Source organism: Nuphar pumila, chromosome 7 (genome assembly GCF_984573655.1).
Source record: "Nuphar pumila chromosome 7, dmNupPumi1.hap1.1, whole genome shotgun sequence".
NCBI classification, from domain to species: Eukaryota; Viridiplantae; Streptophyta; class Magnoliopsida; order Nymphaeales; family Nymphaeaceae; genus Nuphar; species Nuphar pumila.
Window position 1 is genome coordinate 32,241,800 of NC_143255.1, and position 27,890 is coordinate 32,269,689.

Consider the following 27,890-nt stretch of genomic DNA (forward strand, 5'->3'; position numbering starts at 1 on the left):
ATCGGATGGCCACTGTGTTGGCATGAGCAAAAACGCTCATGTTCAGCATGACCTGATCTGCTTCCATTTGCACCCCTGCATATCACCAATGTCACATATCTTGGCGTGGGGATTTCCACTCAACATCCTGCAATAAACCAGACTGACGCACACATAGAATCTCAAAACAATCAAAGATCACACGCATAAAATTTCAAAATATGCAAAGATGCATCAACAAAAGGGAAGAAAAGGTAAGGAAAATTATTTTTTAAATAATTATCAATGTCACACTAATATTGCGCCATATATGGATGATTTCAAAACAGGCAAAATTATGAAAATATCACCTATTTTGGGAGGAATATGATATCACATCCTCCTCTGCTTATATTTCAAAATTTCTGCTGAAAATTTGTACCATGCCATATTCGGTAGCTGCCGCAGTAAGACCAAGCACAAAAGTCTTTCTAGGTTGGGTTTTGTATTGTCCGTTCATCTTGAAGATTAACGGTGGTGCTTGGGCGATACACCTCAGCTGCTTGCGTCATTACTCGCATGTGCATCCGCGTGAGGTTGGCTCGCCTGGCGCGTCCGAATTTAGAGTCCCTCTCGCAGCAGCCGAGCACACACACCCTCCTCCGGCTGTTCTTTTGTTTATTAGGCCAAGCCCGCGAAGCCTTTCCGTCCTACTCTCTCTCTCTCTCTCTCACACACACACACACACACAGATCGACGATCGTCAGATCCCAAACTTGGCAACAAGTTGCAGGTAAGGAGACCTTCGTTTTCTTCTTCTTCTCACTTGGAATAGAAGATTCGAAATCCCCTTTGCCTTCTTCGTCGTGATCTAGCAGATCCAGATGTTCTCCTCCATCTCATAACTCGTGATGCTCGTCTCTCATTTCTCCTTACTCGGATCTCGATCTTCATCCTCAGGATCTGGAGATCGTTCTCGCGAATGCGGTGTATCAGGCGCGGCGGAGTTGGTCCGATTCCTCGATTGGTAATTAGCGTGTTTTTTTGGTCATCTGATGTTTCTTTGTTCCTGAAGGAAGAGATTTTGCCATTATCTGATATTATTGGCTTCGGATCGACAACTCGCTTTCTTCTGTTCTTCGATGTGCAGATCTTTTAAGAGGTCCGGCGCTCGAGCAAAGAGGAGAAGGGAAAATTATTCAGTTTCGGCGCGATGGCTGGGGCTGCGGGCGGATTCGTGACGCGCGCCTTCGAGTCCATGCTGAAGGAATGCTCTGGGAAGAAGTACGGGCCACTGCAGAAGGCTGTTCAGGCCTACATCGGTCAGTGATCTCGCAGTCCTCTTTCGTTTGCTTGTTAATTCCATCAGCTGTTTAATTGCTTATTAACAATGTGAACTATATTCTCTATCCGGAAAATGGAGATCTATTGGACGATGAATTTTACCATGTTTCTTGTTCGATTTTGATATGTTGAAAAAGCTAAGGAAAGATTTTCTAGTTCCCTTTTGTCTGGCACTGTGACGTTGATCGCGTCTCATGATACCTAATGGATCTGGACTCTGGTCGTTGATAAGCATTGGAACAGTTTGGCGTCCGAAGTGCGAATGACTTGGCATTGGTTGAAAGTTTTAAGTTTGATAAGAGGAAGGTTAACTATGAGATCGAGTTTGACATCTTACATCTCTAAGAGATGATAGGCTAAGCTCGGGTGTATGCCATATGATTACGAAAGCTTCAGAAGAGTGGGAAATGGTGATATCTGAGGGGCACCTGTTTCTGTTTAGAGGTTACTTGCAACGACGTGAAATAAAGGAAGAGATTTGGGCAGAGCGTACATCCTGAATCAAGGGTGAAACACAATTTTTCTGCATAGAACTAGCCATCATGGTATTAGGATACTGATGCCGCAATCAAGGGTGAAACATAATTTTGCTGCATAGAACCAGCCATCATGGTATTAGGATACTGCTGGTTGCTGGCGCAGGTATCAAATAGAATTCAAGCTCCCGAGAGTTGTCACAGCCGTACTTTAAGCACCTGCTGGTAGTGGGAACGAGCATACTTTGTGTTAGCCTTGAAATTCTATTAAATAAGATGAAAGGAAACAACCAAACAATAAACTAGGAATAGAGCAAAGCAGAGGCTAGATATCTTTGGCAATTCTTAAGCTAACAGATGAGCTGTATATATTTTGTTCGATCTCTGATACCAACAAACCTTTTGAGATTGTTCCTCTTAACCTTCAGAACAATGCAAATTTGGATTAAAGTCATAATTTCCAAGGCTTTTCTTTAAGGTCACATTAGCTATGGTGGACACCGGCATGGACTAGAGTTACCGAAAGCTTCTTAGATAGGTGGGAAGCTTGCTTCTTGGAAACTCGCTTCGGAAGCGCGATACTCCTCGCTTCCAAAACTTGATGAGAACCTCGATTCCCCCACACTTCTCTTATGCTTTCCACATGCTTCATTTATTCTTGTTATATGTTCTCTTACTCAACTTTTCATGTTTTTTATGTGTTTTCTCTAACTCTTCTCACTCACTTCCATGTGCTTTCGCTAAATTGGTAGTCATCATTTTTAGATTTTGTTAAAAATTTAATTCTTACACTAAAAAATCATGAAATTTAATATTAGTCACTTCTATTTTAGTTTCTATTTGTGTTTTATTTTGATTATCATTCAATTCTTATATTTCTTTATTTTTTATTCCTCGCTTCCCGCTTCTTATATATTTTAAAATGCATTGCTTCTCGCTTCCTTCATATGATAAAGGTTGGGTGGATGAAATGGAAAAGTGCAACTGGAGTGTTGTGCGATCGTAGAATGCCATTGCGGTTGAAGGGAAAGTTTTATAGGACGACTATTAGGCCCTCTTTACTATATGGTACAAAATGTTGGGTTGTCAAGAGGCATCATATTCAAAAAATGAGTGTAGCTAAGATGCGTATGCTGAGATGGATGTGTGGAAATACAATAAAAGATAAGATTCAGAACGAGGAGATACGTAAGAAGGTAGGCGTTGCACCCATTGAAAATAAGATGAGAGAGAATCGTTTACGGTGGTTTGGAGATATTCGGCGAAGGCCTAATGATGCTCCAGTTAGAAGGATGGAGAAATGGGAAAATATATTAGTTAAAAGAGGTCGGGGTAGGCCTAGGAAGACATGGATGGAGGTGATAGGAAAGGATATGAATGCTTTGAACCTCACCGAGGACATGGCATTGGATAGAAATGATTGGAGGAGAAGGATTCATGTGGAAGACTCAGAATGATTTTCTTTTTTGGTTCATATCCCCAACCCCAATTGTTTTGGGATGAAGGCGTTGTTGTTGTTGTTGTATTGCTTCTCGCTTCCGCTTCCCGTATCGTTTTCCGCTTCCGCTTCCTAGTCTGGCAACCTTGGCATGGACCGTGTGTGTGTGTTTTGGTTGTTCTGGTTTCATACCAAAAAAAGAAAAGAAGAAAAATGTAAAAAGGAAATGTTCTCTTGAGTTGCATCTAGATCCATATGAACACATGGCTAACCCTTTTTTTCTTTGCAATTAATTTTTCTCCTGCAGATTCTACTAAAGAGATCAGTCGACCACCTGTTTCAAGCGAGAAAAATCATGCAGCAACTTTGCCAGAAGATAACAAGTATGTGTTCTCACTGTGATTCTTCATATGATTATCCAAATATTTCCTTTATATTTTCTGTCTTCTACTTCCATCATAGAAAAGTAAACATTTTGAGTAGAAAAAAGAAAACCATGTTAAAATAAAAGGTGCAAGAAGTTACTGGGTGCAAGAGTAGTGTGGAAAATAAATAACAGAAATGGTTGATGGAATTTGTGGTTTTTAGTATGGGGAGAAATTCTCATTTTAGATGGCAAATACAAGATAATTCATTATTCAGAAAATGGATCAATGCCTATGTATGGATAAATAAACAGGTTTGAGTTGGTATTGTAGATTGATCCAGCTACGTGGAAAATATTGGTAACTATTTTGGACATGGAAGCATTACACTGGTTGGTAAGCTATATAAGGAAAACATAACTTATTAGTTATTTCCTTATTTGTCCCATATTTCAAACCTGTTTATTTCATGTTGACGGTTAGTGGCATCAATTTTCATGTACACCAGGCTGGTAAAAGTATCACCATCTTTCCTTCCTAAAGGCTTCCTTTCTGTTTAATGTTCTGGCAAGGTGCCATTTAGGCATGAATAAATTTGTGGCATATCCTTTCCCTGCTTGCCGATCTGGTTTAGTTTAAACATTCTTTAGGTGTCTGTCTTGTTTCCTTGCCGTATGCATGAAGTTCTTGCGGCTTGTTGTTAGAATTTCATTTCTAGTATGCTGTGTTGAGTTCAAGTATTTGGTGATATAATGAAATTCCTTTATTGCAGTTTGTCTTCAAAAGGGAGCGGCACTGGTGAGGCAGAAGCAGTGAAAGATGAAACTCAAGTGGATGCTTCTCCTTCTACCAAGATGGGAACTAATGAGGTGGTTAGAACAGTTGGGACAAGTGAGACAATTACAGGAGCCTTGTCAAGTGCTGGTCATACTCTAGGAGGGCCTGATTTAGATATTGTCTTACAGCCTCTCCGTTTAGCATTTGAGACAAAAAATGTGAAACTTGTTGAGCTCGCTCTTGATTGCCTTCATGTAAATGAACTCTTCTATTGATCCATGTGTGCATTGTCATTTTTTTTAAAAACTTTTCGGGCTTCTGTTGGAAAAATTTTCAATCTGGTTTATGTATGGAGAACATCTGAAGAACATTATGAGTTGAGCTGCAAAAACTGTTGGGCACAGAAATAAATCACTGATTTATCATCTTATTCTTCAGCAGTTATAGCCAACAATAGGATATTTATACAAGAAAAATAAAGAAAAAATTAACTTGCTCATACATCAAAGTAAACTTGTGCAGCAGGAAAGAAAACTAACTAAAGAGTCCTGTCAAACTCCTCAACAAAGGCAAGAAATTCACTGCTTCAATAAACAAACTCTCATGACCACCACCATGTTCAAACCAGTCAGATCAGGCATGTTCACTTATTCTATACAGAAAAGCTAAAACTAGTGGAGACTATTTCTGAAAAAAGAGAATATCAATTTATTACATGGCATAGTCATTTCAATAAATATGTCAACTCTCACAAATTTCTTAACTGAGTGATTTGGGCTTAAAACATTAAATGGGCTAACCTCTAGCTTGAGTCTCAAATAGGAACCCTTGTAGTTATTTTAAATTTTGATAAAAAAAGCTGAAAATCTGATGGTTGTAGTTTCTGAAAATGAGTTGAGAAGAGCTCCTTATATTTACCTGAGTTGCCATCCTAGTGAACTATTGCTACATATGGAATTATCTTTATATGGACCAACCAGAGATGTCTCTCCTTTAATAATTTGCATATGGCTTGTGTGATACAAGAATCTTGCACATCTGATATATTCTTTTGTCACAGAAACTTATTGCTTATGACCATTTGGAGGGTGATCCTGGTCTAGATGGTGGTAGAAATGCTCCATTGTTCACTGATAGTCTCAACATGGTCTGTGGTTGTATTGATAATTCTTCACCTGATAGGTATGCTGTTTTTTCAAATTTAATTCACACTCAGTGTGGATCTTAATGTCCACAAATGTTGCCAAATATCTGATAGCTATATTGTGCAGTACCATCTTACAAGTGCTGAAGGTACTTTTAACTGCTGTAGCATCGACCAAGTTCAGAGGTATGCTCTGCTTAAATCAGAAAATTCTGTTGTAACATGTTTTCTTGTCTTGTTTTCTAGAAGGTTTATGTTTGCCTGGCTATCTAGAAACAAAAGTTTCCATTTTCTCTTCACACACTAATTTTCTGCAGATTTTCTATAAATAAGAAATTTCATTGAAAAGTTGAGAATTGATTGCTTTACCTCCCACCATTTGAATCTTTATGCCTTCGAGTTCAATCCGTTGCCACAAAGGGGCATGCCATAAGTTCTCTAAGTGGACATAAGACATATTATCAGAATCTAATAAACTACAGGTCTACAAACAAATTGTCTTACAAATCATCTGTTTTCAAGTTATAAGGCCAACCAGAGCCTCTTCTGTTTTTTTGAAATCTGAATTTAAATTATCATGGCTTCATATATGTAGCTGTGGAAGGAACTCTCTTAATCTGACACCACTGGCTAAGTGGTAAGCAGAGGGTGAGTTTGCCATCATGGCAACTTATCTTTTCTACCTCTAATAGATATTCATTGACTGGTTACCTGATTGTAATGTAATACTCATATATTTTAGGCTATTTAATATGTACAGTATAAATTAGCCAGTGATGTGATTGAGCTGTCTCAGTCCTAATACTCTGCTTTCTGTTTATCGGTGCCTTTTTTTTGTTTTTCCTTTTTCTAATAGAAGCTCTGTGCTTCTATAAAAGGGTTGTAAAAAATGACGAATATTCTAGGAGAATGGGAGACTTACAACAACAACAACAACAACAACTACGCCTTAATCCCAAAACAATTGGGGTCAGCGATATGAACCAAAAAAGAAATTCATTTTGGGTCTTCCACATGAATCCTTTTCCTCCAATCATTTCTATCCAACGCCATGTCCTCGGTGAGGTTCAAAGCATTCATATCCTTTCCTATCATCTCCATCCAAGTCTTCCTAGGCCTACCCCGACCTCTTTCAACTAATATATTTTCCCATTTCTCCAACCTTCTAACTGGAGCATCATTAGGCCTTCGCCGAATATGTCCAAACCACCGTAAACGATTCTCTCGCATCTTATTTTCAATGGGTGCAACACCTACCTTCTTACGTATCTCTTCGTTCTGAATCTTATCTTTTATTGTATTTCCACACATCCATCTAAGCATCCGCATCTCAGCTACACTCATTTTTTGAATATGATGTCTCTTGGCAGCCCAACATTCCGTACCATAAAGTAAAGCGGGTCTAATAGTCGTCCTATAAAACTTTCCCTTCAACCGCAATGGCATTCTACGATCGCACAACACTCCAGTAGCACTTTTCCATTTCATCCACCCAACCTTTATCCTATGATTTACATCTCCATCAATTTCTCCATACTTTTGAATGATGGATCCCAAATATTTGAAATAATCATTCACCGGTATATCTTGCTCACCAAGCTTCACTACACTCCCATCACTACTTCGTTGCTTACTAAACCGACATTCCATATATTCAGTCTTACTCTTACTCAACTTAAAACCTCTAGCTTCCAATGTCTGTCTCCATAATTCTAACTTAGCATTAACCCCAGCTCTAGACTCATCAATCAAAACAATATCATCAGCAAACAACATACACCACGGTACATTTTCTTGAATTGATCTCGTAAGCTCATCCATCACTATCGCAAATAGGAAAGGGCTTAAAGCAGATCCTTGATGTAACCCAACCGTTATCGAAAAATTGGTTGTCACCCCTCCACAAGTGCGGACATTGGTTACTACTCCTTCATACATATCTTTAATTATACTAATGTACTTGAGAGAAACACCTTTCTTCATCATTGTCCACCAGAGAACGTCCCTAGGTACTCTATCGTATGCCTTCTCTAAATCAATAAAAACCATATGCAAATCTTTGTTCCTCTCTCTATATCTTTCAATAAGTTGTCTAAGAAGATGTATAGCTTCCATAGTTGATCTTCCAGGCATAAAACCAAATTGATTCTCCGATATCATGACAACCTTCCTCAACCTAGACTCAATCACCCTCTCCCAAAGTTTCATAGTATGACTCATGAGTTTTATACCACGATAGTTTGTGCAATCTTGTATATCACCCTTATTCTTATATAAAGGCACCAAAGTACTCTTCCTCCACTCATTAGGCATCTTATTTGTTCGCCAAATCAAGTTAAAAAGATTTGTCAACCATTCTAAACCTTTCTCTCCCAAGCATTTCCAAGCCTCGATAGGTATACCATCTGGGCCAACTGCCCTTCTTGATTTCATTTTCTTCAAAGCCTCTGCAATTTCTTTCTTTTGAATCTTGCGCATGAAGTCACGATTTATCTCATGAAAAGGAATGGAGAAGTCTCCGAGATCTTGAGCATGACTATCATTAAATAGCTTATCAAAATAATCTTTCCATCTCTCCTTAATCTCCTCATCTTTGACTAAAACCCTTTGCGTTTCATCTTTGATACATCTAACCATACCCAAATCCTTCGATTTCCTATCTCTCATCTTTGCAAGCCTATAAATATCCTTCTCACCTTCTTTGGTATCCAACTTGTCATAAACCTCCTTATATACCTTAGCCCTCGCGTTTCGAACAACTTTTTTAGCTTCCTTCTTTGCTATCATATACTTCTCCAAAATCTCATTATCACGACTCTTACTTAGATTTCTATAACACTCTCTTTTAACCTTAATAGCTAATTTGACATCCTCGTTCCACCATGATGTATCCTTACCTAGTGGTGCACCGCCTTTAGACTCACCAATACCTCCTTAGCTACTTTTCTCATACCACCCGCTATCTTATTCCACATTGATTCTGAATCCTCCTCGAGACACCAATCAACTTCCTTAACTACCTGCTCTACAAACATTCCTTGTTTAGCTCCTTTCAGTGCCCACCACTTAATTCTAGGATCTATCCTATGTCTATCCCTTTTGCGGCATTGTCTAATTCTAAGATCTAAAATTAAGACTCTATGTTGTGTAGCTACACTTTCTCCTGGTATAACCTTACAATCGATGCAACAACCCCTATCTCTCTTTCTAAGTAGGAAAAAATCTATCTGACTCGTATTAACCCCACTTTTAAATGTTACTAGGTGAGACTCCCTCTTCCTAAACCAAGTGTTTGCTAAGATCATATCATAGGACAAACAAAAATCTAAAATCCTTTCTCCACTTTCATTTCTTTCTCCTATACCATAGCCTCCATGGATATTCTCAAATCCATCCCTACTAATGCCTACATGTCCATTAAGGTCACCGCCGATGAAAAGCTTTTCTCCATAAGATGTCTCTTGTACTACTCCATCTAAATCTTCCCAAAATTGATGCTTAATGGAATCATCTAAACCTACTTGAGGTGCATAAACACTAATAATATTAATAATATCCGTACCTAATACTAATTTAATAAGTAAAATTCTATCACCCTTCCTACGGACCTCAACTACATTATCTATAAACTGACGACTCATAACAATCCCTACTCCATTCCTATTCCTATTTATTCCTGTATACCAAATCTTATATCCCCAAGGTTCTATCACTTTAGCTTTCTCACCTACCCATTTGGTCTCTTGAAGACATAAAATATCAATCTTTCTCCTACACATAACATCTGCTAACTCTACCAACTTACCAGTTAAAGACCCTATGTTCCAAGTGGCTAACCTAATTTTATGGTCTTGGACTAACTTCTTTACCCCCACCCGTCCAACAAAGCGAGGGAACCCTTGCCTATTTGACACCACACCCGGGCGCCGGTGTGACGCAAACCGTACATGCAAACGTAGACCATGAACTTGGATATTGGGTATCTATTGGGAAGTGGTAATGTTGGTGAGCATTTCGATAAACATTCTTAGACTATAAAAGAGGACACAAATACTCCTAAATATGACCTATAATGAAGAAAATCATGTAAAAAAAAAGAATGGTCCTGTAAGAAAGAGAAGGAGCATCGAAATATCAAATGAAGCAAGGTAAGCTGAGTACTCCTATCTACATTAATCCCCCCCCCCCCCCCCCCACACACACACACACACACACAACACCTCTATGAGTACACTACTGTTCAGCTTGTTTAATAAGTTGTGTTACGGAGTAATTCATTTAGATATTATCAGTTGAATAACATTAGTGGCCATTCCTTGACTGCAGTACATGGTGAATGCCTGTTGGGAGTGATTAGAATATGTTACAACATTGCACTTAACAGGTACCAAACTGTGGCTTATATGGCAGCTTTTAATGACTGCATGTAGGCAGACACATTTCTATGATGTTCTGATTCTTACCTTGGATGTCATAGCAAGAGTCCTATAAACCAGGCGACATCGAGGGCCATGTTGACTCAGATGATTAACATCATTTTTAGGCGAATGGAAAGCGATGAGGTACAGAAGCACAAAATCCTTCCATTCCAGATATTTTTACTTGCCTGTTGTGATTATTGTTGTCAGTATTAAAAAGAGAAACCTTTATTAAAGTTTCTTTTCCTGCCAGAATCTCGTGAATGTTCCTCCGACTGCGGAAGGAGAAATTCAAGTGACTCTTCCAGCATCAGGTAATTCAGAACAGGTAGCTGAGATTGCATCTGAGGAAATTTCCATGGATAAACCAGATGATAAGAAGACAACTTTGGGCGATGCACTTTCTATGGATGACGATAAAGGCACACCTCTTGCAATTGTTGAGGAGCTTCAACATCTTGCTGGTGGTGCTGATATCAAGGTACCAAAGTTTTTACATTGCACTTTGTTCTCATGGATGCTTACTTCTTTTGTTTGCATTTCCAAACAGTTTGATTGTGAATACTTGCATTTTTTCAGGGTTTGGAGGCTGTTCTTGACAAGGCAGTTCATCTTGAGGATGGGAAAAAAGTATCTCGGTATGGAAAGTGTTAATATAGAAAGTAATTTACTTGGGGTGATATGTGACCTTAAAGACTGTTATTCATACATTGCAAAAGGCAGTCTTCAGTGTGGAAAATCTTAGCCTAGGGAGTAACTTTGGTGATATGGCATTTGACTTTAAAGACTTTGTTAAGCATGCATTGCGAAAATTTTATTGATTGATTCTTCAGAACAAACATTGCATTCATTTCAGAGGGATTGATCTTGAGAGCATGAGTATAGGGCAACGTGATGCTTTACTGTTGTTCCGAACACTTTGCAAGGTGATTTTTAGAATTGTACATTGTCCTGTTTTCCTTCAATCAGCTAAGTGGTCTTGGCATTCAGACATCCATGGTTTTTGCAGATGAGCATGAAAGAAGAGAATGATGAGGTTGCTACTAAGACAAGGTTGCTGTCACTTGAACTTCTACAGGTGTGATTCTGTTGCATCCTGTGACTTTTCACTATTTGAATCTATATATTAGACCATATTTTTATAAGCAACTGATTTCTCTGTCTGATATTCATTTGCAGAATTTGTTAGAAGGGGTGAGCGTGTCCTTTACAAGGAACTTTCATTTCATTGACTCAGTCAAAGCATATCTTTCTTATGCTTTGCTGCGGGCATCAGTTTCTTCATCACCAGCTGTCTTTCAGGTTGTTTGGTCCATCTGTTGAATGTTTTTGAACTTTAGCTTGTCCTATTCTATTGACATTTGAAGAAATTTAGCTTGTCCCGTTCTATTTACATGACAAAAATGCATGCTTCCATAACAGCATTGCCTTCTTTTTTCCCTCTTTTTTGTTTCTCAAATGAATGGTAATGGTCCTGCTTAATTCTTTTCTCTATGTTTTGTTCACTGGGCAGCATGCCGCTGGAATTTTTATGGTGCTTTTGCTGCGGTTTAGGGAAAGTCTAAAGGTATAATATCACTCAATGAGATTGCCTATGTTCTCAAGATCACTTTGGAAGTTCCCGTCTACTTTGGGTTTTGTTCCTTTGGTTGTTTAAATGTTAAAAGACATTTGCAGGGTGAGATAGGAGTATTTTTCCCATTGATTGTATTACGGTCACTAGACAATGCTGAGAGTGCCAGTAGTCAAAGGACAAGCGTTCTCAGGTGAGCTATTTAGTTCCTACCCTGAAGTTTCTACGTTTCTGCATGAAATCTTCATGTTGCCTTTAACCAATTAAGATTGCATAGAGGAGTCAACCAGGTTAGCTGTCAAAAGGTTGGCACTTAACATGGGAAGAATTTATTAGTCAACTAGCCCGAACTGTCATTGTTTTCTGGTATTGTTCAATACAGATGGAAACAGGCTGTGCTTGTTGATAAATCTAGTGATCATGTTCATGGCCTGTTCAGATCTGCTTTCTTGGCCCGATTGGCCAGGAGGCTGACAACAGAGTATTCTAGGCTAACTCAATAAATGATCTGGTGGGTGGCATATGTTCAATTTGAGGTCTATCCATCTTAATTTGTCCAACAGGCTAAGGGGCCTTGTCTTCTTTAGGCATGCTGGCCCTACTCCCCCACAGACTCGGTCAACCTTAGCTTTTAAGACTATTCACTTGGCAGATATGCCTTGATCAGACATTGGACTTTCTCATCTGTTTTGCATGCATATTGTCCAGCTTACCTATGGATGGCACAAATAAAAGCAAGAGCAACAATTCTATAGAGTAGCCTAGCTCCTCTTGAATTTTGTTCAATTTGATTTTGAAGATGAAAATATGCTGCTGCAGCGTTGCTTATGGCTTTTAAGTATGAAATATGAACTCATATTCCACTCTCACCTTGGCTAATGTGTTGTGCAGAATGCTTGAGAAGGTGTGTAGGGATCCTCAGATGCTTGCTGACATATTTGTCAACTATGACTGTGATCTTGAGTCACCTAACCTTTTTGAGCGCATGGTAATGTAGATTTTTTTTCTTCTTTTTTTGGATTAACATTTAAAGTATATGATATCTTCAGCAAGTTCTACTAATTTTTGTGTTACCAATGCATTCTTCATTGTTGCCTTGGCTGAACACAGGTTCATGCTCTTTCTAGGATAGGGCAAGGGTCTCTGAGTACTGAACCAAATTCGATTAGTTTATCTCAGAACACATCCATTAAAGCATTGTCTCTGCAGGTTACTCTTTTATCTTGCTGTGATCTTGAAGTTAAACTAAAACAATATTCACCTGCATTCCCTTATTCTCTGCTGTTGGACTTAAAAACAAATAAAGATGATGACACTGTTTTTGCATCCTTTCAGTGTCTTGTAAGTGTGTTAAAATCACTTGTTGATTGGGAGAGATCACGGCGTGAATCTGCTGAACTAGCTAATATTGGTCAGTGCTCTGAAGAGGAGCTTTTGGCAAGGGAAGCTAGTGTTGATGATTTAAAACATAAGGAAGACATGGCCAATCGGTTTGAAAAGGCTAAGGCTCACAAGTCAACGTTGGAAGCTGCTATATCTGAGGTAATATCTCTTATTTGGGCTATGATATTCCAGTTAAAGTTAATATTGACTCATGACTTCATATGCCTTGTTAGGATTCCTTTCTACCAAATTTGCTTGTTTCGCAATGGTACCACTATAATATATTACATGGATTTCTTTCAAAATGAGAAAGTCCATAGCACCAAACATATACATTTATAAAGCCATTAGGTTTCCAAAACTATACAACTCAAACCAAGAGAATCATGTAGATGGAAAAAGGGACAATACATGGGTAATAATTGTATAAATCCGCATTGTATTAAGTCATACTTACAGTCACACACACAAACAGTAAATGCAGTAGAATGTGATAATCAAATGCTTCCTCTGGATTGCATACAGGAGTGGTATTCTCCGTTATTATTCTGTATTTTAGGATCTTTAGAGCAACTATTTCCTATGAACTTTAACAATTGGTGTCTAAATTTGACTACTTTTTTTCAACAGTTCAACAGGAAACCATCAAGAGGTGTAGATTACTTGGTGTCAAATATGTTGGTTGAAAATACACCAGCATCTGTAGCCCAGTTCTTGAGAAATACTCTAAGCCTGGATAAGGTCTTTTCTTTTAACCGAGTTTTTTCTGTCCTTTGTTATTCTCTTTTTACATTTCAAAGATCTCTATGACAAGTACATCTTACAGGCTATGATTGGTGACTATTTGGGTCAACACGAGGGGTTCCCTGTGGCTGTCATGCATGCTTATGTTGATTCCATGAATTTCTCTGGTTTGAAATTTGATGCTGCAATTAGAGAATTCCTTAAAGGGTTTAGGCTTCCTGGAGAAGCACAAAAGATTGATCGTTTCATGGAAAAGTTTGCTGAACGGTAGTTAAACTGAACTTTAGTGATTTTCTCATATAGAGATCTTTTAACCAATGCCTTCTTCTTTGGGCTTTTCTCTGCTTGTTTGAGTATGTGTGTGGGTGAAGGCTCACACATGTGCATGCCTGCACATGCATGTTGCATGTGCTGGTGCGCAACTGTGCATGTATATGTGCAAGCTTGCATATCTTTTTTGTTTCACTTTCTTCTTTTATTGGAAAATTTTTTCTAACTTTATATCTCAGGATTGAGAATATTTTTCATTATCACATTCTTTGGTGCTTCTTTTGCAGTTACTGTGCAGACAATCCAGGCCTTTTTAAAAATCCAGATACTGCATATATTCTTGCATATGCTGTAATTATGTTGAATACTGATGCACACAATCCCATGACCAAGTCTAGAATGTCAAAATCTGATTTTGTACGAATGAACTCCTCTACTGATGCTGAGGAATGTGCACCTAAGGAGCTCCTGGAGGAGATCTATGATTCTATTGTGAAGGAAGAAATAAGGTTGAAGGATGATGAAGCTGGTAGCGGTAGAAACATTAAGCAGAGGACAGAAACAGAGGGTGGTCGTCTTGTCAGTATTCTGAATTTGGCCCTTCCAAGAAGAAAGTCTGCCAGTGATACAAAGAAGGAAAGTGATGACATTGTTGCACGAACACAAGCCTTTTTCAGAAAGAAAGGGGAGAAGAGGGGGATTTTTTACACTGCATGTCAGATTGAGTTAGCACGACCAATGCTTGAATCTGTTGGATGGCCTTTGCTTGCTGCCTTTTCTGTTACTATGGAGGATAGTGAAAATAAGCCAAGGGTTATTTTGTGTATGGAGGGGCTCAGGTCTGGTATACATCTGACACGTGTTCTGGGTATGGATACCATGCGCTATGCCTTCTTGACATCCCTAGTAAGGTAATTGTCCTTTTTTTTTTGGTGTAAAAAGAGAAGGTTTCCCTATAATCAACTATTACGTCGGGCTAAATGCTAACCCCGGGGATCTTCTAATTAATTCCAATTTGTAGATTTACTTTCTTGCATGCTCCAAAGGAGATGAGGAGCAAAAACGTAGAAGCGCTAAGAACTCTGCTAGCACTGTGTGACATGGAGACAGATTCACTTCAGGACACATGGAATGCTGTATTAGAATGTGTCTCCAGGCTAGAATATATCACGTCGACCCCAACCATTGCTGCCACTGTGATGCAAGGCTCAAACCAAATTTCGAGAGATGCTGTTCTCCAGTCACTAAGGGAGCTGGCAGGGAAACCGATGGAGCAATTGTTTATTAACAGTGTCAAATTGCCTAGTGATTCAGTGGTTGAGTTTTTTACAGCTCTCTGTGGGGTCTCTGCTGAAGAACTCAAACAAACTCCTGCCCGTGTCTTCAGCCTTCAGAAACTTGTTGAGATCAGTTATTACAATATGGCTCGAATACGTATGGTCAGAAAATACTCCTTTCACTATTTGTTTTTTGCTTTAGGTTTTGAGAAACTCATTGACCAGATATTTCATTTTTGAACATCTATACTTGTGTTGGTGAAGGTGCTGCTACATTTTATCTTCAGACATGCTGAGTTTCTGTGCTTAGTGTGTGTGTGTGTGTGTATATATATATATATATATATATATATATATATATATATATATATATATATATATATATATATATATATATATATATATATATATAGAGAGAGAGAGAGAGAGAGAGAGAGAGAGAGAGAGAGAGAGAGAGAGAGAGAGAGAGAGAGAGAGAGAGGTGCAAGCTGGGGGTATCCCATGCATTCTGTGCTTGGTACATATGATTATTAGATTTTTTTCTTAAACTAGTAATACCATAGAGGCGGGGTGCGCAACGGGCTGGCCCAGCCTGCTGATGAACTGGGCTGGCCGGCCCATTGACCAAGCAGGGCCTGCTCAAGCCTGGCCCCTCAATTGATGGGCCTCGGCCTTGTTTGGCTGGCCTATTGCTGAATGTCTAGCCTGTGACTCGTCTGTTAGGCCCATGGGTCTAATTGGGCTGGGCAAGCCCGTGAATATATACAATTATATATTATATATAGCTATACATATAATTATATAAACATAAATATATATTATACAATTAACACACACACACACACACACACACACACACACACACATATATATATATATATATATATTTGGGCTGGGTTGAGTCGGGGTTGGGCCTAAAATGAAGGCCCAGGCCCCACCCATAGTGGGCCTACTGGGTTGATGCCCACCTCTACATAGAGCTATGTCACATAGTCATCTCTTATGAGCTATGTTGTTGAAAGCGCTAGGCGGGGCTAGTCGGTGGACCGTCAAAAAGGCCTAGGCGAGCAAAAAAAAGTTAACAAACAATTCTGTAGATTCCGCCGTTATATGTATTTTTGCACAGATCACATGTCACTGAATTCAAATTTGCCTCATCCTTGCAAAATGCCCAATTCCATGTCGGATCCCCAGAGTTTCTAATTTTCCTTTTTGTTGAAGATTCTGTGCTAGGGTTGGAACAAGAGCCACTTGCACTTGCATTTAGAGGAGCCAATCCACAATCAGCTGAAGAACTTGGGTTTGCATCTTCCATTGTTCTAATTAAACATTTCATAACAAACAATTATTAATCAATACAGTAGATAAACAAAACATACACAATATATATAACAATACATTTATAACAGTATGTATAAACTGTTCAGTATATAAACAATACATATATAAAATAGGTAGCTCGCTAGTCGAGCTGGGTGGCGCCCAGCGCCTAGGCTCGCCTTTGACAACATAGCTTATGAGCAGCTACACCCGGGAGATCTAGGTTGAATGCAACACCCAACATGGAGGGACACGAGTTCTGCTATGTCAGATGCGGTCAACATTCCTCTGGCCAAGGTTATATATGTATAAAACTGGGCTTGTTCAGTGTTGATTGAGTCTAGTTCGGTCCAGAAAAAAGGGGGGGGGGATGTCAAGGGGTTAGGGCATGCTCAACCTGCCCCCCAGCATACTGATTTCTAGTGAGCTTTTAGCAACCTTAGGTACTCTCCCTCTCTCTCTCTCTTCCCTTTTATATTACTGTGTAACACCTGGCTCAGGCCAGTAGTGTTACAATTAGACTTGGGTCAGAATATCTTATGGACTTTGATCTCTTTTGAAATTTGAACCTGGGTCAAAGCCTGCCCAGATATGACTCATACTTAGGTCTGTTTTTGGCTCATGTTTGAGTCAGACCATACCCAAGTCAGACCTTGGTCAAAGTAGATTCAACTCTAACCAGTGTTTAAAAACTTGCCTAGTGAACTCGATGATGGTTGACTTGGCCATTCATTAGGTCAAATTATTGAAACATTCAAAACTTAACAAAACTTTGCCGAGTCATGGTCTGACTTGGCCAAGACATGGAATGCTTAAGTTGAGTCATACATATATGATGTGAGTGTGTGTTTCTATATATATATACATATTATGTGCATTATATATAAACAGTATACTTGCATATATCTATATACTATGTATACTATGATATATGTTATGCAAAGTATATAGGTATATGCAAGTATACTATTTATATATAATGCACATAATATGCATATATATATATTTAAAAACATATTATATACATATTTTATGGAAAATATAAAGTCATCATTACTTGGCCAAGTCACAGAGTTGACCTGGCGAGTCATAAATCAGCCCATGCTGAGTTGAGTCATGAGTCACTAGGTTTTAGAGCTATGGGGTCTGACTTATGTGCACCCGGAAAGCACCCTGTGTGTCCGGGTGCGAGTTCGGCACTTGACATTACTGGGTACAAGTCAACAAATCTCGGTTGTGGTCAACCCCAAACTAAGTATTTTAATCCAAATTTTGACTTGGTTCACATCGACTAAGTCCAAAATTTTTCAAGTTAAAAAAAAAACCTTAAACACTTATATTTGTGTATTGTAAATGCATTTTATGGAACACACACACACACACACACACACACACACACACACACATATATATATATATATATATATATATATATATATATATGGTGAGAGGGAGAGATGTGCAGGTGCCAGACCTAAATGGACTCATCTTAGCCGTCTGATCATCTAAGATTGAATGGCTGAGATCAACCCTAAGAAAAATCTACCCATGATGGGTTCCTCTCCCCATACCCAGCTGCTTCGTACCCTCTATCCCTCTTTTGCCTCATCTTTCTTTTTCTCAATTGCCAATGGCTAGCTAAAAAGATGTGGACAGGTAGCGGAATGACCACCATGTGGACACCAGCTGTCCGCCTAGCAGCTGTGCCTCTCTCTCTTTCTCACCAGAAATCCACCTGTCCCTATTGGCAGGTGGCCACTAGCCGACCTCTAGCAGGAGATTTCCAGTGAAAGCCTATTGGCGGCGGCAATTGAAGGGAGAATAAGTGGGGCATGGTAGAGTAAGGTTGAATTGATCTGGCATGGTGGAGAGGAGATGGTGGTTTTCCTCTCCTTTTTTGGTTTATTGAGAGCACTCCAATCTAAAATGGAGTTGCTAAGTCACACGGACTCGGCTATAAGGTTGACACACCCGCGTCGACACGCCCCGACATGGGTGTGGCTTCGGACACGGCCAACCAAGTGTCAGACTCGGTCAACGCACCGGGGCCAAGTTTGTCCACATTTTGGACTCGGTCAACTTTGACTGAGTCTATTTTTGTCCATTTTAGGGAAAAAGACATATAAAAACTAAAAAAATCAATATTTTTATATATTAGAAAATATATATATATATATATATATTGCTGAGTCTTATTATTGTTATATATATATATATATATTGCCATGTCCCCTAATGGGCACAACTTTGACCGAGTCTTATTATTGATATATATATATATTTTAAAAATATATATACATATATATAGCCGTGTCCCTGTGTCCAAAATTTTTGAAATTGCTCTGCACCCGTGTCGCACCCGTACCCACACCCATGTGACATAGGACAGCTGTGATAGGTCCATTTAGGTGTAGCAGCTGCACATTTCTCTCTCTCTCTCTCTCTATATATATATGTGTGTGTGTGTGTGTGTGTGTGTCATAATGACAAATATTGGTCTCGACAAGGAAATTTCTCATGATGATATAGGTATAGTTGTTAAATCTCAGAAAAATCTTGAAACTTAAAAATTTTAGAAAAAATATAAAAGAGCACTAGCAGAACCAATTAAGACAATAACATGTTTATACAATAATATACATATAATCAAAGAAATAAGTAACAAGTATAAAAGAAAGAGGCAAGTAAAATGAATTGATAACATGATATTATCATGACATATGTAAATTTCTGATATTTTTAAAATATCATGACATTTTGCCTTGAATACCGTTCTATGAATTTACAACGATATTATCATGATATTGCCTATATTTGTTGTGACTATATATATACAAGAATTAACTATATTCATCCATAATAATAGATTACTGAGTAGACTATATATCAAAATCATTCATTAGCATCCCCTTTTTCTTTTGCAACTTATCGATTATTATATGATAATTTCTTAACTTTCCATATATAGAAAATAGAAACAGATGAATTAGAAATGACATCTCTTATGCAATGACACTATCTTCTTCGATGATTGAATGACATTCAAACCAAAGAAAGGAAACTTAATGGAATATTATAAAATAGATCCCCTTTCTGTCTGCCTTTGAAAATGAGGGATGGAACATAGCCGTTGTAAAGAAATTCCTGGAGTTATGGAGGCTTCAGGCTCATATTTGTCATGGGTTGAGAACGGGATGAGATCTAATCTCTCGTTATTCCTCAGTAGTTCAGTGGTGTGTGTGTGTGTGTGTGTGTGTGTGTGTGTGTGTGTGTGTGTGTGTGTGTGTCCTCACTCTGCACCCAAGTTTTTGAAAATTGATGCATCGCTTTTGTACCTGCACCTATGTGACATAGCTTTAGAGGTTTCTTCATGTGCTTTCTATGTCTTTGTATAAAATTAATGCAGTTGGGATCTGGTAAGGTGATATTTCAGATGCTTTTGCACTTTACATTTAATGTCAACAACTGATATATTTACTTTTCTGCATGTATGAAAATGCATTTCTAAACATGCAAATGTTGTGTCAAATTCTTCACAACTCTGTACCTGTTTTATCTGGGAGTGGTGACTTTTTTGTTACCTTTCTTAATGTTTGTGTCTTCAGGTTTGGGCTAGGATCTGGTCTATTTTGTCTCTCCATTTCATTTCAGCTGGGAGCCATCGTGACGAGAAAATTGCCATGTATGCGATTGATTCACTAAGGCAGCTTGGGATGAAATACCTTGAGCGTGCTGAGCTCACCAAGTTTACTTTCCAGAATGACATCTTGAAACCATTTGTCATTCTTATAAGGAATAGCCGGAGTCAATCCATAAGGAGCCTAATTGTTGATTGTATTGTCCAAGTATGTTCATCTAACTGTATTTGTTTCCTGATTCCATTTTATGAATTGGAAGCTATTATATGAGTATTTTACGAATCATAGCTTTCTGGACGGACTGATTGTTGTTTCTGTTTGTCTAACTGTATGAGTTTCCTGATTCCAGTTTATGACTGGAAGCTATTGCATGAATATTATCAATTGTGGTTTGCTGGGTCTGACCCATACTTGTTTATGTGGTGAATTAAACGATCATTCAGATGATCAAGTCTAAGGTAGGAAGCATAAAATCAGGCTGGAGAAGTGTTTTTATGGTCTTTACAGCTGCTGCTGATGATGAAATGGAATCGATTGCCGAAAGTGCTTTCGAAAATGTGGAGCAAGGTGGAACACTGTCTTATCATTTGTTACTTTTCAAAACTGGTTGATATGTGGCCTGATTTTTGAATCTTGTTCTAAATTTTTTCATATTCTTGACATGACATGGATTGCAGTTATCTTAGAACACTTTGATCAAGTTGTTGGAGACTGCTTTATGGACTGTGTCAATTGTCTAATTGGATTTGCCAACAATAAAACATCAGAAAGGATAAGCTTGAAGGCTGTTGCACTACTTCGTATATGTGAGGATCGCCTTGCCGAGGTCCGTATGACTTTGATGATGCACCATACATGCATTCAATTAGATAATGTAGCGGTGCATTTTGATCAATTTTTTTCTCTGAGCTAGTTCACTTGATGCACTGACTTCTAATATAGGTGTTAAAGCTGCTAATTAAGTTATGCATGGTTGATCTTTCAGTACTAGTTGTGCCCTGTATCTATAGGTTCTTGTTTTTCTTAATGTCAAACCTTTATGCATTATGATCAGTCTGCAACCCCAGTAGCAAGTGCAAGATGCCACTTACTAGTTTACACTAATTACAATAATCCCATATAGTTCACAATTACAATAGTGCCACCTAATGTAGATACCCTAATGTGCACCTTAGTGGCTAGGCCTTTGTATTCTGAAATATTTAAGTTTTCAGTTTTTCTAATGACTTGATATTTTATTTAAATAATTATATTCTTTTGTGGATCTCTGGGTGACACCTTAACGCCCAGCTAGGTGCTGCCTAGTGCATTTGACTACTAAGATATGAACAACTAATAATAATAGATACAAACATTATTGAAGTGCGCTTCTGTTGTAATGTGTAATACTACTCCTGAAAGTGTACTTGTTTAAGCATGTACTTGCCTTCAAGAAAATGGTGTCTTGCTTTTCAAAGTCCTTATGCAGTTTCTGCAAAAAAAAATTTCAAGAAATTTTACTTCCAACTATAATAGGTTTTCTTTGGCAAAAGACAATCAAACTAGTTGGACCTGTGATGCACAACTAGATGAAAAACTAATGCTGTTGGACTTTTTCTTTTTAATCATAATAAGCAGTTGATCAACATATTTTCACTTCCTGAATACTTGTTGAACCTTATACATGAACAGTTTCTGAAAATGATCCGTATTAGAGCTCTATATTCTACCTTAGTATTGCCATACCTTTTGCTTCTCAATGAAGTTAGGTTCCTTCTTTCGTAACTAGGAGCAAATTTTGCTTGTGTTTCAGACTCTAGCTGAAACAGCATAAAAAAACTTTATTGTTTCAATTTGGTGTATAACTGATACTTTTTTTTAACATATATTAAAAAATTTCCAGTACTTCCAGTGAACTAAGGTAGGAGAGTACATGCACTGGAAAATAAAAAAACTTTGAAAGCTCTCAATCATGCTCACTTATTTCTCTAGTTCTTGTAGGAGCTGTGCTTTGTTTTTGATTGCACAAGGAGCATCAGTAGGTGTATATTCAACCATGTTAAACCTGTCAAGTGTTCACAGGATATTTTTGCTAAAATAATTTAATACCATTGACGGTTCTGTTCTATCTGCTTCACATTTAAGAAAGTGGTGCAACTCCCCAAGTCATTAGTTATGTAGAAGCCCTTTATTTCTTTAAATAAAGAAACTTTTTGCAATGATCATGTTGCTAACTAGTAAAATAATTCCAAGTTTGTTACTTCCATGTACAGATGAACGATCTATTGCTGCTTGGGTAAATCACTTTCTTTTAAGTGTACTATGAAAACTTCTGAGCCACATTATTGATGTTCTTGTTGCAACCAGAAATGAACCTATTAAGCTTTCAGACCTGCATATTAACATTTAACTTTCTAATTCTGCTGGTTGTTCCATTTAATGCAGCATCCAAGAATAGATTCTTGCATCTTGTTGATGAAGAATCTAATTGTTGTGGCAGCTAGTTGACTGTTTTTGTGGTCAATGTCAAATTGCTAATTATATGGTTCTGCAATAATAGTGTCTGAGTCTGTTTGAATGTTTGTTTACGTGGCTGATTTGAGCTCACGTTTTGATGAAAACATCTTCTTTCAGGGTCTTATTCCTGGTGGTGCCTTGAAGCCAGTCATTGATGGCGGGGATCCTAATTTTGATGTCACTGAACATTACTGGTTTCCAATGTTGGCGGGATTATCTGACCTGACATCAGACCCAAGATTGGAGGTCAGGAACTGTGCACTAGAGGTGCTCTTTGATTTGCTGAATGAGAGGGGTCACAAGTTCTCATCTGCATTTTGGGAGAGCATTTTCCACCGTGTCCTTTTTCCTATTTTTGATCATGTAAGAGATGCTGGAAAGGGTGTGGCTGCTGCTTCTGGTGAAGAGTGGCTTCGTGAAACCAGCATCCATTCGCTTCAACTACTCTGTAACCTTTTCAATACATTTTACAAGGTATTAAATCTGGCATTCATATGGCTTTAAATGATGCTGTTTTTATCAAAGTTTGGATCCAATAAGCTTCCAGACTTGCAAAATGATGATTAGTTATCTTTAGTTCCTTTTCCCTGCAGAGATTCTGAAGATTGTAGTTTTCATGCACTTCAGTAATCTCTTAGCATCTTTATGGGGTTACTATTATTTGCAGGAGGTCTGCTTTATGTTGCCTTCACTTTTGGGACTTTTGTTGGACTGCGCTAAGAAAACGGATCAAGCAGTAGTTTCACTATCATTAGGTGCTCTTGTGCACCTCATAGAAGTTGGTGGTCACCAATTCAGTGATAGTGACTGGGACACACTATTGATAAGCATACGGTATAAACAGGATCTTATTTGAGGATTTTATTAAGTTATCTCTTGATCTTTCTTGTAAACTATTCCTTCAGCGGGTGACTTTGAGTTTGCATTTGATGTTTGTCAGTGATGCCACCTATACTACACAACCCCTTGAGCTGCTCAATTCACTAGGATTTGATGTGTCAAAGGTCCCTATTATTTTGATGAATGAGCAGAGTGCTAATAGCGGTTCAAGTTTGCCTGCTGGTGATGATAGCAGAATGGACTCTCATCATCTTCATGATAGAGAAAATGGAAAATATTTCAACAGTAGGCTTGAAAGTGTTGACAGTATAAGCTTTGGCCAGAATCCAAGAGTTACTGCTGTATCAGAAGATAATCATGAAACACAGCTGACGCTAAACTTGGAGGAATCTGAAGGTTTGTTGCTATGACATAATTGCATGATTTGCAATACTGTGTCATGTTCTCAATGTTCTTATGGTATCTCTAAGCATTAAGACACCTCAATAAACGTTCTTTTGAATTGTATTAATTAATTTTGATCGATCATATTTGTAGTTCTACCATCACCTGTTCGAAAGACAGGGAAAGATTCTGATGCTGAAAACTTGCAAAGGAGTCAAACATTTGGTCAGAGGCTTATGGGGAACATGATGGACACACTTTTGCTAAAGAATTTGACCATGAAATCCAGAAATCGTGCTGGAGATGTTTTGGTTCCTTCATCTCCAGTCAAGGTAACAGTTGAAACTGTCCAATTGCCTACATATTTCTTCCTTTTATGGCAGTCTTATTTTTCTCCAAGAATGGAGTGTGCATGTGTGTTTTATTTGACGTGTTTCCAAGATGATTTCAACTTGTTGCAGCTAATTACACTCTACAATTCAGTTACACATATATGATGTTAATTGGTTTTGTTTGAATGAGTTGTAATTGCATGCATTACAAGTATTTGTTCTGTGTTACATTGTTAGGCAAATTTCCTCTATACCTTAACTTTTTCATCCTGTCTAAAAGCTTTCTTTATTTAAGGAAGTCTTTTCTGGAAGCTGAAATGGTCTTTTGATATCCTGCGTATGGCATAAATTTTTTCATGAATTTCTAGGATACTTTTAATTAGGTTAAGTTTTTTCTATTCATTTCAAATTATAGCCATGGCGTCACATGGTAGCTATATAACATGGGTATTTACAAAATGCCTACCGCACCCGTGTTGATTCTGGTACTTCAAGGTGCTGGTATTGGTGCTTCCACTTGTCCATGTACTACATAGTTTATCTGTTTTACATATTTTATATTTGCCTTCATTTTCAGTTCTCTCTCCCTCTCTCTGTGCATATAGATATATAGATATGGTGATTAAAATATTCATACTAAAATATATAAACTGGGTTTTCTGGCACTTTTTTTTTGCAAAACCTACCCCATAAATGTGTTTGCAATGGGCCCGATTTGTTAGGAATGCACACCTGGATTATGTCTTTTAGACGAAAAAATATGAGTTTTTGAGCCTTGAAACTTGTTTTGTGAAAATTTTGGGCTGTTGATTTTCAAACCCTATAAAAACCTAACCATGTCATGAAATGGCACGTATTCCAACATACTTTATAATGGTCTCCAAGAACATAAAACATTTTGATAAAAGCATGAGAGTGCTGTTGATTTTCAAACCCTATAAAAACCTAACCATGTCATAAAATGACATGTATCCCAACACACTTTATAATGGTCTCCAAGAACATAAAACATTTTGATAAAAACGTGAGAGCTAAAAGGTTACATGAAAAAGTGAATGAACAATTCTATTTATAATGGACAAAAAAAATTACATTGAATAACTCTAGTTATAATGGACACTAGAGATACGAAAAGAAAAATTACATAAGTTCCTCACTACATAATTCTCAAATCACACATAAAATACTTAATACTACCCATCACTCTCTCACGTTATAAAGGCACACACTCACACTCTTTTATAGAGAAAAGGAGAGGAGAGGGAACTAAGTTGGGAGCTAGTCAAACAAGTTTGACTAGGTCCCAATGGCTAGAAATAGGTCCCAACAGCTAGAATTTCTAGCCGTTGGGACTAAGTCAACCAGTTTGACTTAGTCCCCTATATGTGTATATATATATATATAAATATATATATATACATATACTTTGAGCATATACGTATATACTATACTATATACATAAGTATGTATATGTACAAAAAGAACAATATATATATATATATATATATATATATATATATATATATATATATATATATATATACACACACACATATACACACATTATTCTTAGCACCCTCTCAAACTTACGGTGACTCACCGTAAGTTTGCAAATACAAATAAGTAACTCATTACACAAGATATCATCATTTGTCTTCATCAATTTCTTCCATTCGTTGCTTTCATCAAGAGGTGCTCCATCATATGCTCCATTACACAGGAGATCTTTAATTATCATCAATTTTTGGAAACCCGTAAATAGGGCTAACAAAAACATCCAACTATACAAAAGTATATCTTATGAAGATTTCAAAGGATAATTATTATTAGTTATATATTATGGAGAGAGGATGGCTAAGCACACATACAATATATAAACTTAATTTAACATAATTTAACGTGAACAAATCATACGATAAACCTTTTAATCATTCATGAGAACATGCATTATTTAAAGTGAATGCTCATATATTTATCACATAAAAGACATGATCATTAAAGAAATAACTCATAAAAGAGTTAAAAACACAAAATAGTTTTACACAGTGGAAGACATAAAAGATAAGAGTGTTAAAAAAACATCAATTTTATAAAAGATAATACCAAGTGTTAAATACACACAATAGCCACTATGGGCATACACATAAAAGATTTTACTAATGAATTGCTTAGAAAAGTATCTAAAGAGATATGTAGAATTATAAAAGCAAAGTGCAAAAGCACATACAAGTTCAAGTATGGACAACACAAAGACACAAAGGTACAATACAAGACAAAAGTGCATAAGCACAAGTCCACTATGGGACAATACAAAGAACCAACAAAGGGCAACAGAAAAAAATATATATTTGTTTATTGAACATATGCTTATAAAAATATAACCTTATGCAAATTATGCAAGACAATTAATCATGGAATAACTCATGCAACTAAGGCATATACAATGCAAAATGCATGAAAATATTTCAACAACCATTTCTCATAAAAAAAACAAATGAGTTCAGAAAAAATTATGAAGAGATTTTCAAAAATCTCATACATCATAATTAATGAATTTTGCAAATTAAAACACTAGTTTAACCATTACAAGCAATCACCTTACTAGACCTCCAAACCTCAAAAATTAAGTATATCAACGACTAGAACAAGAGCACAGACATAATGCCACTAAAGGGCCAAGGATACACACGGTGTGTATAAACATCTCTTACCTACATATAATGACACTCAAAACAAGTGTAACAATGACTAGAACAAGAGAAAAATCACAAGGCCAACGATGGGCTAAAATCACACAAAAGTGTGAATAAACATCTCTTGTCTACATATAATGACACTAAAAAAATAAGTGTATTAGCGACTAGATTAAAAGTATAACCTCAATGCCAACAATGGGCTAAAAACAAACATGAAGGTGTGAACAAACATCTCTTGTCTACATATACTGACACTTAGATAAGAGATATAAAAATGAAAAGATGCTGGAGGTAAGAAAGCTTGTAATGGAAACACACTAATGTTAGTAATAAGAATAGCTATTGAAGCACCATGATTCCAAAAAATAGATAGCTATTACAGATAAATAAATGAGTGATACAACACTATCAGATTTAGAGATCAAATAATTGTCAGTTAGAGTCAAACCATAAGTTGACAACAGTGTTGTGAAAAGCATTGAGGCGTAGCGAGGCACTCGACCAAAATCTGCGGCGAGGCGTAAAGCATAAGCTTCATTTTTTTTAAACTTAAAAAAACTATAAAAAATATCTAAAATTATAAATAAATAACAAATTCTTTATTGATGAAACAACCAACAAGAAATAAAAAATCTCAAATAAATATTGAAAAAATATGAGATTAACATGTAAAGCGGCTAGAACATAATAACAATAGTGCCCCTAAGGTGCACTACCTATTACAAAAATAAGAAACATAAAAAACAAAAGAAAATATAAAAATTACATAAATACCTAATATATATTAACACATATATACACATTTAATGTATATATATGTTAATATATTAACATATATATTTACAAATATACTATAATTTAACAGTAGTATGCTAACCTGAAGAAAAGTATCTTCTATAACAGAAAAAGATTTTGCTGCATTTTATGATTCAATAATTCAATAGTCAACAAATACACAAACAAACAATAAACTAATAGCAGTTGCAATCTGAATAATGAATGCATACATCCTTGTGT

General features: G+C 37.2%; 1 protein-coding gene across 2 annotated transcripts in view; it reads left to right on the forward strand.

Annotated features, from left to right (window-relative positions):
* Window positions 1–646: 646 nt before the first annotated feature.
* The window catches only part of LOC149831798 (brefeldin A-inhibited guanine nucleotide-exchange protein 5-like), a 54,513-nt gene continuing 27,269 nt past the window's right edge, over window positions 647–27,890 (forward strand). Inside the window, exons 1-30 of one of the 2 annotated variants that reach the window (XM_090014145.1) lie at window positions 647–751; window positions 919–985; window positions 1,109–1,280; window positions 3,524–3,599; window positions 4,354–4,612; window positions 5,419–5,540; window positions 5,630–5,688; window positions 9,829–9,886; window positions 9,980–10,064; window positions 10,174–10,401; window positions 10,500–10,558; window positions 10,777–10,846; window positions 10,930–10,998; window positions 11,100–11,222; window positions 11,434–11,487; window positions 11,598–11,686; window positions 12,385–12,481; window positions 12,604–12,702; window positions 12,829–13,035; window positions 13,507–13,617; window positions 13,703–13,887; window positions 14,178–14,801; window positions 14,912–15,329; window positions 20,093–20,332; window positions 20,569–20,692; window positions 20,803–20,951; window positions 22,739–23,095; window positions 23,289–23,455; window positions 23,562–23,857; window positions 23,999–24,177. In XM_090014145.1, coding sequence (XP_089870271.1) covers window positions 1,172–1,280; window positions 3,524–3,599; window positions 4,354–4,612; window positions 5,419–5,540; window positions 5,630–5,688; window positions 9,829–9,886; window positions 9,980–10,064; window positions 10,174–10,401; window positions 10,500–10,558; window positions 10,777–10,846; window positions 10,930–10,998; window positions 11,100–11,222; window positions 11,434–11,487; window positions 11,598–11,686; window positions 12,385–12,481; window positions 12,604–12,702; window positions 12,829–13,035; window positions 13,507–13,617; window positions 13,703–13,887; window positions 14,178–14,801; window positions 14,912–15,329; window positions 20,093–20,332; window positions 20,569–20,692; window positions 20,803–20,951; window positions 22,739–23,095; window positions 23,289–23,455; window positions 23,562–23,857; window positions 23,999–24,177 — 4,713 coding nt within the window. In that variant the 5' untranslated portion in view covers window positions 647–751; window positions 919–985; window positions 1,109–1,171. Of the gene's footprint in view, window positions 752–848; window positions 986–1,108; window positions 1,281–3,523; window positions 3,600–4,353; window positions 4,613–5,418; window positions 5,541–5,629; window positions 5,689–9,828; window positions 9,887–9,979; window positions 10,065–10,173; window positions 10,402–10,499; window positions 10,559–10,776; window positions 10,847–10,929; window positions 10,999–11,099; window positions 11,223–11,433; window positions 11,488–11,597; window positions 11,687–12,384; window positions 12,482–12,603; window positions 12,703–12,828; window positions 13,036–13,506; window positions 13,618–13,702; window positions 13,888–14,177; window positions 14,802–14,911; window positions 15,330–20,092; window positions 20,333–20,568; window positions 20,693–20,802; window positions 20,952–22,738; window positions 23,096–23,288; window positions 23,456–23,561; window positions 23,858–23,998; window positions 24,178–27,890 lie in introns of those variants that run through there. The other variant, XM_090014146.1, reaches the window with a different exon arrangement.